Source organism: Pyxicephalus adspersus, chromosome 3 (genome assembly GCF_032062135.1).
Source record: "Pyxicephalus adspersus chromosome 3, UCB_Pads_2.0, whole genome shotgun sequence".
Classification (NCBI taxonomy): Eukaryota; Metazoa; Chordata; class Amphibia; order Anura; family Pyxicephalidae; genus Pyxicephalus; species Pyxicephalus adspersus.
In genome coordinates, this window is record NC_092860.1 from 19,662,471 (window position 1) to 19,676,606 (window position 14,136).

The 14,136-nt window shown below is 38.8% G+C and overlaps 1 protein-coding gene across 1 annotated transcript in view; it reads left to right on the forward strand.

Moving 5' to 3' along the window:
* PCIF1 (phosphorylated CTD interacting factor 1) overlaps positions 1–12,796 on the forward strand; it is a 29,281-nt gene extending 16,485 nt beyond the window's left edge. The window contains exons 5-15 of the mRNA XM_072403217.1: positions 1,779–1,788; positions 2,844–2,991; positions 3,190–3,273; positions 3,848–3,947; positions 4,729–4,891; positions 8,110–8,285; positions 8,378–8,464; positions 8,548–8,732; positions 9,747–9,840; positions 9,950–10,125; positions 11,881–12,796. Of these exons, the coding sequence (XP_072259318.1) occupies positions 1,779–1,788; positions 2,844–2,991; positions 3,190–3,273; positions 3,848–3,947; positions 4,729–4,891; positions 8,110–8,285; positions 8,378–8,464; positions 8,548–8,732; positions 9,747–9,840; positions 9,950–10,125; positions 11,881–12,085 (1,428 nt within the window). The 3' untranslated portion in view covers positions 12,086–12,796. The remainder of the gene's footprint in view (positions 1–1,778; positions 1,789–2,843; positions 2,992–3,189; positions 3,274–3,847; positions 3,948–4,728; positions 4,892–8,109; positions 8,286–8,377; positions 8,465–8,547; positions 8,733–9,746; positions 9,841–9,949; positions 10,126–11,880) is intronic.
* The last annotated feature ends 1,340 nt before the right edge of the window (positions 12,797–14,136 follow it).

Genomic DNA, 14,136 nt, shown 5'->3' on the forward strand with positions numbered 1-14,136 from the left:
GATTTACTACAAGGTTACAGATTCAACAATTCCTTCTTGAACTGCAATATAAAAACAATGTGACAGAATGAAACTTGACCCTGACCACTCTTTAATTTTGGGACTGTTTAAAGTAAAAATCTGTCTTGTCTTCAGTAATAAATCTGTCTTGGCTGCCTGTGACAATAAAAAAACAAGGCTTGCCTTTAGTTACTCTTCAAAGGAGTGACCAGGAGGCAACATAGGCTTCTGTTCCTTGGTGGTATAGGTTGTACACAGCAAAGGCTTCACACATCTTCATTTGACAATAATGACACAATTGCAGGCTAATATTTTACTAATAAATATGTAATTTCTTATATATACACACAGGTACATTGGGCAAACGTGTAGAATATTTTACTATTATGCTTATGTGGGTTTAAGTTAAAAAACCTGGTAAATGATGAAATTCAGCAAGTGGCAAAACATGGGCACTGTAATGAGTTCTTGTTGCATGCCAGAGTCTCCCCATCCTCTCTTTTTCTTCTGAATGCTAATTAGTGGCTTCACTATTTACCGCAGTTATACATACAAAGTATAACTATTATATTACATGGTGCAGCCACTTGGTGTCGCCAAAGTAATGAAGTTATTTGTATCCTATACCTGCATTGAGCTGTCACTGTCACTGACAGTTGTTTAAAGGATAATCTGTACATTTATAGTGTTATTATACATAGACAAAATTTAAAAAAAAAGGCAGAAAACAGCCAGGCTTTGTTGATGTACTAGCTGCATCCAGGGGGGGGAGTTCCTGGGAGAGCTGCAGCATCAACAGGACAGAAATCAGAATTATTTTATATTGGTTTTCTGAACAGCCAATCAGAGAGTCATGATTTGCATACATCAGACCCACAGGTTGCTGTAAGTACAGGAAGTCCCCGAGTTAAGGACATCTGACATACAGACTCCTCCTACATAGGAACAGGCCTTTGCTGCTCGATGGTGTGCAGGACGGAGGCTTGATGGGGCAGAGTAGGGCGTTTCACTGCCCGCCAACCACACAGCCTTGCAGAGGAGGGGACTGTCTGGTGGGCAGGTAGTGCACCGCCCCTTTCCGCCCCCATTAATTCTCAATAGTAAGCCTGCTTGTACTGTAGCAGGAAGTTGTCTCTTGTCAGTACAGTAGACCAGACGTGCTGACGAGTGGTGCTTTCCTGCTGTGTAAGTGTGTATTGTACAGTGCTGTGCTGAAGAGCTCATCTTCACCCTCTTCATCAACTCCATCAAGTTCTACCAACATTGTTAAAGGCTGTAGTGTATTTGAAAATGTTTAGGCATTTACTGTGCATGCACGGAAAGGTAAAAATAAATATTATGTTGAGACAAACATCTGTACTAATTGCATTTATTAAAAGAATGTACCTGTTCTGACTTACATATAAATTCAACTTAAGAACAAACCTACAGTCCCTATCTCGTATGTAACCCGGGGACTACCTATTTAATTATAAATTGAATAATTGTTGCCTGGCAGATCTTTTTAGGTTATTCCCCCTTTGGTTAGGTGATTGGACCTGAAAAGACAATGCCGCTCTGGATTCCCCAGTGTTGATCACATGCCTGAAGACCTAGACATTTGACCACATGATTTCTGCTAAAATGGATTGGCCAAACAAAACTCTAATCATTACATTTAGCAAAAATTACATGACCAAATACCAGGGCCTAGAGACTTTCAGCAACAGCAGAAGGAAACCTGGAGCAGCATTTTCTCAAGAACAAATGTTTCAGTCCTACTATTTGCTGTTTATCAGTTCAAGAGAGGTAATAGAGGGAAATGTTAATATTACCTAAAGTATTCTTGCTTATTAAGTGGGAGATATAATATTTCGGCACCACATCCTCCTAACAACAATTTCAAACATAATTTTGATCTTAGGATTTTTTAGATACTATATGTAAAACTTCATACATTTAAAAAAAAAATCACATATTTTGTTTAAATCAATGTAAATAAATTATGTGATTTAAAAAAAAATGTATAAGGTTTTACATATGGTACCTAAAAAAAATTTTTGTTTGAAAATATTATTAATATTAAAGCAATGGTCCCAATAAAAATTCTTCAGTAGTCTGTTTTGGGTATCCTTTGCAGTCTATTTTGGAATGCCGAGTAATATATCTTTTCTGGTTTAAAATGACTGAATGTGTGTCTAATACATTTGTGTGTCACAGGTTTGCCTACTGGGAAATAAAAATGCATGTTCGTTATTTGCCTACTTTTTTATAATTACTACTGTGTTTATTAAATAGTGGCAGGGAAAAGAAAACCTCTTTCTATTATTATTATTACATAGTATTTTTATAGCACCATCATATTACGCAGCGCTGTACAAAGTCGATAGTCGTGTCACTAATTGTCCCTCAAAGTAGCTGAAAATCCAATTTTGAGGGGAAGCCAATTAACCTTACTGCATGTTTTTGGGGTGGTGGGAGGAAACCGGAGTACCCGGAGGAAACCCACATACACAGGGAGAACCTGCAAACTCCATTCAGATAGTGTCCTGGCCGAGATTCGAACCTGGGACCTGGTGCTGCAAAGGCAAGCATGCAGTCTTGGGATGCATTATGTAGGTTTGTTTGCATAGATTGGAAGGGAAAGTACAAACAGCAGTGGTAAAAGGAACAGAGCCCATTGCCATTTTCTGTGGATTTAGTTAGCTATGGTCATCTGCATTATTCTGCATGTACCTATAGGCAATAGGAATGTAACCCAATCAGACTGGATAGATTGGAGAATGCTTATATCACTTTTTGGGCAGTCATAGAAATGTATTTAACATATTGCTTTAACTAAAATATATTTAATCTCCCTCCAGGTATCGATCCACCCAGGGAATCTTTTAACCGCTGGTTGTTGGAAAGGAAAGTATTGGACCGAGGACCAGACCCTCTTCTACCTAGTGATTGTGACCCAGCTGTATCTCCATCCATGTTCAGGGAGATTATGAATGATGTCCCTATTAGGTGATTCTTCTATTCATGTTTGATTTTCTGGTTTTCTGGATTCTGCCTGCACCATGTCTTATGATTCTGTAAAGGGAATGATAGAACTAAACTGAATTTCTTTAAAGAAAGGCATGAAGTCCATCTTGTATCGGAAGCTTTATTGATTAGAGAAAATAGGTTTTGCTTTTCAAAGTCTAACCTCTTATTTTCTTCCAGGTTATCACGTATTAAGCATCGGGATGAAGCAAAACGTTTGCTCTTTAAATATGCAGAGGCTGCTAAGCGACTTATTGAATCCAGGTGAGACAGCCTTAGGCCTAAATTTTAGTCCCAATCCACCTGTGCTATGACATTACTTTACATCTTCCATGATGGATTTGTAATGTATTTGTTTTTGCAAATACTGCTCAAAAAGCATCATTGTCCATAGTCTTTAATAGCGGACAGGAACCAGAAGTCTACCAGTGTCTTGTGTCAAAGTTTCAGAAACACATCCACTTTTAGGGTACTTTTCTTTTTCTACTGCCCAAGCATTTTATAAAGTTGATATATAGTTTATATTCAGAGCCTGATCATTCACATAACAACCTTGACATTGAGCTTTTTGGATGTTCAGGGAGCCCAGCTACAACATTCATTTTTTTCACAGTAAACCGGGGGGATGGTGCAATCTTTAGCTTCATGCCTATTGCAGTCCTTACAAATGCCTTTCAAATGGATAAATATTAGAAAATAAGAACAATGACGTGCACTGCAAGAGACTCCTATGTGGTCTTCTTTGCGTAGCCCAAGCAAAATTGCACATTATCCACATGATCATTCATTACTTGTAATATACACATATTGCTTAGACTTTTTTTTTTTTTTGCTGCAGGCGGGCCTCTCCAGACATTAGAAAAGTGGTGAAGTGGAACGTGGAAGATACTTTCAACTGGCTGCGGAGAGACAACCTGGCTACAAAGGAGGATTACATGGTCAGTCACTGTAATGCAGGGGTGTCCAAACATTTTGCAAAAAGGGCCAGATTTGGTGAGGTGAAAATGTGTGGGGGCCGACCATTCAGCACTACTCAGGGTTAGTAAGGGCGTGGTCTGCGTGGTCCCACACAGCACACACCCACCAGGGTGACGTGAGGGATTCCCTGAGTCCGGTGTCAGTGTGAGCTCCGTGCAGAGCACGTTCTTGGAATCAGAGTGGACGTGGTCCGTGAGGGTCCCGCAGGGCACACACCCACTATAATGACATAGGGGATTCCCTGTGCACACATGGGGACTCCCGTCCTGCCGATTATGATTTGCAAAGCAGTTGATCAACTCTAATGAAATAAAAAATAGCTTTTTTGTATGTGTGTATTTTTTACTGTGGTCAACAGTACTGGAGGGCCACATATTATTGCTTTTATGACAGAGGCTGTGGGTTGGTGGAAATCTGAACACGGGCTGCAATTGGCCCCCGAGCCGGACTTTGGACATGCCTGCTGTAATGAGTATATATCTCCAGTAGCAAGAATAGGTCTATGGGAAATTGTCAATGGAGATTTTAACAACAACATTCCTGTCTTTGGCAAGCATCTTGAAGCCTAATTCCAGATCTATTTGTCCCATCCCCTATAACCCACTATATTACCTTCTGGAGCAAAACATACTTGCTGAATGCTGTCACCTTTTGTTTATATTTTTTATAGTTTTGCGTTATGGAAACCTACCTTATTGTTCAATATGTTTGAAATGGCACAACATTTCAACCCTATTTTAGGATCGATTAGAGCACCTTCGAAGACAGTGCGGCCCACACATGGCAGCTGTGGCACGAGATTCAGTAGAAGGCATATGTAGCAAAATCTACCACTTTTCTCAAGATTATGTGAAGAGGATCCGTGAGAAGCACATGTCATTGCTACGTGAAGCCAACATACCAGGTAGCCAAAATACCAAAATAGTACCTGAAAATATAAGGTGGAGAAATTGCTAGGCCTTTGACAAGTGTTTCTCAACTTTTTAACATAGGGGAACCTTTGAAATAACTTTCAGGTCTTCAGGGTACCCCTGCTATAATTACCTGCTAACATGTCAACTAGTATATTAGCATGGTGGTCAGTAGAAAGAATGCCTTTTACACTGCTGCAGTGGGAAGACTGCCACCCTTACAGATATCCAAAAAGACCACGGGTGTTAGTTAAACTGAACTGAGAGGCACAAATTGCCTATTGCTGAAGGAAACCTCTTGCAACTATGGAACCCTGGTTGAGAAACACTGTCTTAGGCTATTGAATGGAGTTTGCATTATATTGCATATAAATATAAATATAAAGAAATGGCACTTATGTAGTATTTTTCTGAATTTAGTAAATGTACTGGATATGTCAATGTATTAGGCTAAAAATAAATACTTATAGTCTTGTGAAAAAATGCTCATTTTCACATTATGCTTGTGCCCAGTAGCCCCATAGGCTGTCATTGATAAACAGTTATTATTGTGTATACTGTCTCCTATATTCCATTGCATTCAAGTATATTATGTCTGTAAAGGTTCTTATTTAATAGGCCTTGGAACTAGTAGTAAATTGTCTCATTCTTGTTTCACTTGTAATTCAACCGCCTTTTTCCAATCACCATGAAATGTTTCAACGCAGGCATTAAATGTACAAGGATATTAGTAAGAAGTAAAATGTTGTGAAAGACCCTATTTTAATTACCTAATACAATCATCATTGTACCTTGAAGTCTTGGGATGGATGTTTATTGTTGGAGGTACATGGCTGGAGGTGGCAGTTGTTGACAAACCTCCGACATGGATTTATTAAAATCCTTTTTATATATGAGGGTCACAGATGGTGTCAAATGCCCCACCATGTTTAAAAAGATCTTTATTTTAAATGCAGTAAACTACACTTCTGTAAAGACTTCTTGAAAAATAAATGAGTTTATTTACCAGTTGTAATTGAAAAAAGCAGACCTGGATGAAGCAAACAGGATAAAGGCCACTGGATAAGAACACAGTGTGGTATTTTAGACTAAACTGTTTAGCGTTTAAATTAAAGATTTGCTGCCTTATAGTGATCTAGATAATGTTAGTGCCTAAGCTGCGCTTAAAAAGAACTCCACCCTATGTCTTTAGTTTCTTCTAAAAAAAAATAACATTGCTCTTGTGCATTCAGCCTTATAGGTGTATTTCTGCAGCATGCAGTTAAAGGCACTGCTACCTCGGCTGGTCTCAGAAGATTTGGAATAGGCTTTGGTGATATCACTACAATGCTGCTTACTGCTTTCCTTTTTGCAAAACTGGATTCAGATTTTGTGCATTCCTCCTGGAAACACATGCAGCTGTGTGCCACTGACATGATGGCTTTTTTCCTAAAATCTTGGACAGCTGCCAGCCTGACAGAAGAATATTTGATCAGCTTTACATACAATTATTAAACCATCTGCTATTAAGTGTGATTTTGTAACTTTTAGAATATTCTGCCAGATGGAGTAGGCTACATAAAAAAGATTGGGATGGCATTGTCATTACTTATGGGAGCCAACTAGGACAGCTTTGAGAGCTACAGAAAACAAATGTAAATGAAAATGAACACTATTGTGCTATTTTTCCAATGGAAAAAAATGCATGTGTTTTTTTTTTTTTTTTTTTTTTTTTTTTTTTAATAAACATGGTTCAGTACCATAGGAGTTTCTTTGTAGTATAGAAACACAGCAGCCAGCCTTCCTTTATTGCATAACACTGCTGCACATTTTATATGTGCTCAGTAAAATCCAGTGTAACACACTATACAAGAGTATCTGCAGGCTTTGCTTTTTAATAACTGCCGAAGTGTAAAAGATCCCTGCTGGTGGCTCATGCACCTGTTCCCACCCCATAAATCTCAATTACCCTGCATTAGTTTCTGCCAGAAAAGTGCTCTGTTAGTGTGCCTCTGCATTTGACATCCATATATTCCACTTAACTTCATATGCTCTACACTAGAGAAATCTTTGGCCTACATAAAACCGTCTGCATCGACACATTAAGGAGTGTAATATAACAAGTTATCGTCGTGAGCCTAAATAAACCTTTCTCTTAAAAAGCTTTTCAAGTGAATGGTGATTGAGCATGTTTCCCGTAGCCTTTTATGCTGTTACTGGGTTTCCGTGGATCACAACACATCCCATCACCTTGTGCATCTGTAACCTGCCTGCAAGGACACTGTGTATATCATAGAATTGAGAAAGTTCCCTAAACTGCTTTCCCAATGATGTACAGAAAGCTGGGGAATATTTGGTTCTGCGCTGCTAAACCTAATGTTTATTGAGTGAAAACTTTTCAAATGACTGTAAATAAAGGAAAATGTTTAGTGTAACTCCAGCTCAAATATTTTTCTTTATCTTTTAGCTTTAGGATGGTATAAGGGAAGGTGCAAAGACGATTTTGCATTACTTTCTGTCACTGTTAAAGTTCTAAATTTTATGGTTGTCATTAAAACAAGAATTGGTGATAAAACTTAGCTGAAAATTCCTTTGAACGTGACAAATCTTTTCAAGAAGTTTTACTTTAAAATTAGAGCCATTATATATTACAACCAGTAATAGTGACAGTACTTCTGTCTTTTTTCTTTGCAGTGAATTATCAGTTATACGTATTTTAGGATCCGACACCCTGGAAAATGTTGTGTGCCTACACCCTTATTGTATTAGCAGAAGTGTTAGCAACGTAACATGCTTGTGGTTGTTCAAAAATAAATCATATAATATTTCTTATGCCCTGATGACTTTGAACAAAGGATTCCTCATTTTAAAGGGGCAGTTTAATGTTTCATGCTGAATTCATGAAAAGGAAGAGGCAATATTTTTACATAAAATAATAATGTGATTTGTTAATGATGATATTGTATGGATTTTTTAATGATAGATGCACATTTAGACTGTGTCCCCCCTATACATGTGAATCATTCTTTTATTGTAAAGATCTGATCACTGCATTGTAACCTTCGGGGGCAAGGTGCTGCTGCTAATCAAGTTCGGGAAAAGATACACAAAGGGCACATAACCTGACCTTGTTATTGTATGTAAGCTAACATTTGCATAATTGAGAGCTTTGGTTTTTTTTTTGTAAAGTTCAAAACCATCAGTTTTTTTAAAAACACAACTTCTTTTACAGAACCAAATCCAGCTGCGCCATGCCCAGACAAGATGGTATTCTGTCACCCAGTGCGGTTGATTTCCCCAGCGTTGCCATTCCAGGGAGGAGTGGATGTGCAACAAGATGGCAGCTTAGTGTGTGTGCGGTACAAGGGGGAATCTGTCAGAATCAACCAGAGCTACTTCAGCAAACTGGTGAGCAACATTTCTACCTGTTAATGCCAACGTATCTTATGATTGTCACAAGGAAATTACTATACTCACATGTTCTCCCATTGCTGTTGCAGTTCCAGCTCTATCGCCTCAGTAGTACTGATGACCCAGGGTTAGAAAAGTTCCTGTCTCGCGTGTGGAGTCTCCTTCGAAGATACCAGGTAACTACAATGTGATCAGTTTTGGGGTTTATTCATATATTTGGGCACGTAAGACACCTAACATGCAGTCTGGTTTATTATAGGTTATGTTTGGCACAGCACAGTTTGAGGGATCCGGTCTACAGGGTGCTCTTCCAGTCAGTGTTTTCCAGGCTTTGCACAGGATTTTTGGTGTCACGTTGGAGTGTTTTGCTTCACCTCTGAACTGTTATTTCAAACAGTACTGCTCTGCTTTTCCAGACACAGATGGATACTTTGGCTCCAGGGGGTAAGGACACATTGCAAGAATAGAGACCTGATATTTTACTCATTGCATTGTCACTGGGTGCTTCTATGTACAGTATGCAACACCTTTTGCCGAAATAGCTCTTTAACATGACTCTTACTTACGATATACTGTAGCTATATAATACATTTTCATAATCTCTTCAGTACCATTTAGTGTACATTTAAATAATAATATTTTAGCAAGTTTGAAACATTGCAGATTGTTAAATGTATGCTTTAAATTTGTCATCAGATGGAGATCTATATGAGGTCTATCCTCTGTGAAATCTCTTCCTTACTGGCATCTCTTGTGTTAAAATAATCCAGATAAGTAAGTCAGAAGACTGTCCCATGCCCCTCCTGTCCTGAGAAAATGTAACCACCAGTAAATTTAATATATACCAAAACAAAACATTTTTTAGTGAGGATAATAAACCTGTGTCAGGTTTTTATTATTATCTATATCCCTGTTGGAGAGCTAATCCCTGTTGTAACATAAAGCAAAGTGAGATCTAAAATTTTACATTTCTAAATGGAACATTGAGAGACATCCGTTCCAGTAACAGTTACCTATTCTATTCCCCAGTGAGATACAGGAATTTTGAACATAAATTTTACAATGTTTACTACTCTAACCAAACCTAATATATGGCTTGGCCTACTCTGACATAAAGGTGGTGCTGGAATTTCATTTCTCCTACATCATCTGAAGATATTTAGTGGTATCAGAGAGGAAGTAAGAATTGCAGTAGAAGATACTTTTTTATTTTACCCACTTTTTCGTTATAATAATTATCACTTTTTATGTGAAACACATATTAGGTTTTAAAAACCTCATGATTGTTGTGTGCTAGTTAGCTATTGTTTGGTCTACGCATACAAATATTTATATTCTACCCATAAAAAGTCCTAAGTAAGTGCTTTAAATTTGCTTTTTCAATAAATAGTAAGAGATTACAGTAAATCAATGACTGTTATTATAAATATTTTCTTTTTTTTTTTTTTTATATCCTAGGCCATGTCTTAGTTTTTTCCCAGTCAGTGGTTCCTTTGAAGCCAACCCTCCTTTTAGTGAGGAGTTAATGGATGCCATGGTCACACATTTCGAGGTAATAGATACATTTATGCTGACTGCTATTCCCTGCTTTTGTGGTTATGTCTTTGTCCTATTTTTGTTTTTTTCCTTTTTAAACAAACCTTTTTTTTTTTTTCTTTCAGTATCTGCTGGAGAGTTCAGATCAGCCCCTGTCCTTTATTGTCTTCATCCCCGAATGGAGAGACCCCCCTACGCCTGCCCTCACTCGCATGGAAGAAAGCCGATTCAAGCGTCACCAGATGGTGCTTCCCGCCTTCCAGCATGAATACCGCAGTGGTTCCCAGCATGTGTGCAAGAGGCATGTATACCTGAATATATAGACAGTCAGTAGTTCAAACCCAGCCATATATTGAGGTTTTATTGCAGAGTTTGTTGCACAATTTACACTGGAGACCTAATTTTTAAAACTCTTTACCAAGGAAACCACATATTTTGTACCTGTTAGTAAAAATGTAGTTAATGCAGACAAGAAAGTAGAAGAAATAGATATTGATGCTTCTATGTACTTAATAATTAAATGCAGAATGTGTCAAATAATAGGGCCCATAAAGTGTGTCTAAATGGATTGTTTTCGTTTGTATAAAGTAGATTAGTAGGATTACTTCTGATTTTTTTTTTTTTTAATCTATCCCGGTGATCACTACCACAGAAATTTTGCAATGGCAACACTTGTTTTAGTGACAACTATCTAAGACACGGGTAGGCGAAATCCGGCCTTTAGTCCATTCCCGCCTAATGCCCCTCTGGTCGATCCAGCCTAATGGCAGGGGTCGGCAACCCGTGGCTTCGGTGCCTCCTTGTTTTGCCTTCCTTCCCTATTTACCGCGGCCTGCGTTAACACTTCCGCCGCCGGGGTAAGGGGACATTCCCTCCCCTGCGAATGCATTGCAGAGGAGAGGGATTACCTTTCAGGGGCGTTCCCTCTCCTCCGTACACATTGGGGAAGAGAGGTATTTCCCTTCAGGGGTGTCCTGGTGGGGGGCGGAGCCATCAGCGTGGGACTCAAAAAGAGTCCGGCCTAGTGTGCCTTCTTGACCTCCTAAAATGGCCTAGTAGCCAAAAAAGTTTGCTGACCCCTGATTTAAGAGATCATCTTCCTTTTTGTTTGTTTTAGACAAATCCACTCAGCAGAAAAAACAACCTCCCCTCCTAAATGGCCAGGGATTATAACTAATATCTTATCAAGATGATATCAAAAGGTTTTGGCTTTAGATACACTTTAATAGACACTGAAATGCTCCGGCTGAAAAGAGAATGACACTTGAATGTGTCTTTGTAACAAGGTGAAACTCAACTCTGGAATCCAAAAATATTGTCTAAATAGATGAGGCATGTATATTCCTAAATATTGGTGTCAAACAGGAACTTTCTGTATTAGGATCAGTGACTTCTCTCTCCTTGTGCAGAGGGAACGGTTTTGTATCCTTCCCCCTCTAGTTTTCTGTGGGCTAACTATAGTGAGAGGACCTGTTGGATCCCTTTTTTTTACAGCCCAGTAATAATGTTATTGCTTTTTTTTATTTGGTGGGTTTATTTTGGGATTTGGTTCACACAGTAGATTTATATCCTTGTGGCGGTTGAGGAATATATTCAGATATATTAGATTGACCATGATAATAAAGTTAATGATGCAGTGTTTGTCCTTTGAAACAACATGCTGCTCCCCTCTGTCCTATTTAAAGCAAATCTACCACTGAGAGGTAATAGAAGCCCCCATTGCAGGACTCCTGATAAAAAATGCTATTTGGATATAGAGCTGATCTTGTGATACATAAACATGAAGATACTGGTGTCAAATTGTGTCACAATTAGCTGTAACTTGAATATTCTGTCATTGAAAGGTCTGTTTTATTACAGAAACAACCCCTGTTATCTATAGACTTGTCTTCTATAGTAAATGTATCCATGTGTGAATTTTGTTATACCTTTATATATATTCTTTATTAGATGTTACCCTAGTCTTTTGATAGTTCCTAGCAGTTGTCCACTCCTATATTCTGTTTGTTGTGCATCTTTTTGTAACTCTTTTTCTTTCTGTTTATTCTTTCAACAGGGAAGAACTGTACTACAAGGCTGTACACAATACAGCTGTACTGTTTCTGCAGAATGAAGCTGGCTTCCAAAAGTGGACCCCCAGCCCAGAGCGCGTACAAGAGTTGTGCACAGCATACAAGCACTCCTCAAGGCCATCCTCCGGGGGCACCGAGAAAGAGTCCCCCCGGGAGGAAGGCACCAGCAAGGACAGTATGAATAACTAGAGAGCCAGAGCTATGTAGCAAACATTTCCCAGACCCATGGGTGGGAATCCCCAATCAATAGGGCACAGCATAATACTCCAGTGCTATAGGACAGGGTCATAGCCTTCCATAAGGCAAAACACAATCCTCCTGTATACTGTATAGCAGACTGAGTATACTGCAGTCAGAGGGGACAGGTTGTGGGCCTTCAGTGCTCAGCCAAAAAAGTTGTTTGTATTTTTTTTTTCAATTTTAAAAAGCTGAGCTGACTTTTGTTGTTCTTTAAGGCACTATCTTAGTCTGAACAGTATTATTTGGAGGGTGCTGATGGTGTGTTAGGTCACCATACCTGCCTACATTTGAGTTTGAGGAGGCCATACTAGCCTACGTGCAGGGATTGGAGAGACAAAGCGTTCCTGCAAATCATAAAGTGTGTGGTGCACTACTCCTATGTATGATGTGTAAATAGACACTGCTCATTACCAAGGAGATGTCTCTAGCTTTTCCATGTATATAGTTCTGTGTTTCTGCTGTTAGCAGTATCTTTGTGTTGTTTTCTTATTGGGAAGAGATGTTGAGTTCAGCATGATTTACTCTCCACCTCCTCGCCGTGTGCGTGGTTTTTTTGGTATTGTGATTGGTGCACGTTGTTTCTGTGCTAATTATTCCTTGTAATTATTTAATGTCTAACCATTTTATTACTTATATCAAACAGTAAAAGTTTATTTTTGATTTCCGTCTCTGAGTATTGAGTTCAAACAAAGCAGCCAACCAAATGATTAACACCTTTCCTCTGCATGCATACAGGGTAGAATTTAAAAGTGTAACATTGCCTCTTAAAAATCCACCTAAAGCTGAACTCTGGGGGGCTAAAAAAACATTTTCCCCTTAAATGCCAGTTCGGATTGGTATTATAAAAAGGGGTTTTATACTAGATGTATTTCCCATTTTACCAGCAAACAGCTATCCTACACCCTTAAATGTAAGTTGGCCTTCAGCATCCACACATATGTTGCAGTAATGCGGTTTATCCATGCGGTAGGGAGGTGATATTTCAGCTTTAGTATCTGTTAGGACAGCTAGCATGGATGCTGCCTGCAGCAGACCTGGAGCACTATGTAAGCTCAGTGCATACAAGCTATAGAGAAACACCAGATAATCCACATAGCAGCCAGTTATTGCAACATTAAATATTAAATAAAGCTTAAAGGTCAGCACATAGGGACGCTGTGACATTTCTTTATGTTTGTTACACCCACCTGCTGTTCCCTGTGATATGTCTGCTTACTGTCTGTGAAGTTCTGCTGTGTTTTTGTTTTACAATCCTGTGCTTTTTTCACACATAGAGATGACCCAGGGGCATTTAAAAAGAGATTGTAACCAAAGTTGCAGGAAAACAGAAAAAAATAGGTATTTTAAATGCTTACATTGCATATTTTTCAAACCTTGAGCTAAAACAATTGACAGGAAACACTTTTAAGTTCTATCTACCTTCTACATCCTCAGTCTTTTTTAAAATCTTTAACACAGGAGAACCATTGAAAAAACTTATGGGTCTTACAGGGAACCCCTGTTTTAAGTACTATATCCACAGCTCACAGTACATTAGTGTGGTGGTCAGTGGGAAGAATGTCTCTTAACATTGCTGGCCAAAGGGAATAATGTTACCATTACTGATAGCTAAAAAGACTATTGGAGTCAGGTACACTTAACTAAAAGATCTGAATTGCTCAAGGAACCCCGAGCAACCTCTGGAGGAACATTAGGTTTCTGTGTAACCCTGTTTGAGAATCATTTGAGTGACAGCTTTAAATCTGCAGAGATTGCTGACATCATATGTAGGATAGCAGCACCCTTCAGCAGACTTGGGGCTTGTGGACCAACACAAGGGGCAAAGTTAGGCTTTGTTTTCTTGCACAATTCTGTCCTTTTAAAACATATACACGCTGAAAACTTGCTTACAGGAGAAAAGCATATAGGGGAGACCTCATCGGATTACCCAATCAACAGGCTATAATAGAAGAAATGAGTCACTCCTCTTGATGTGCAGGGTTATAGGAGTATTTAAAACT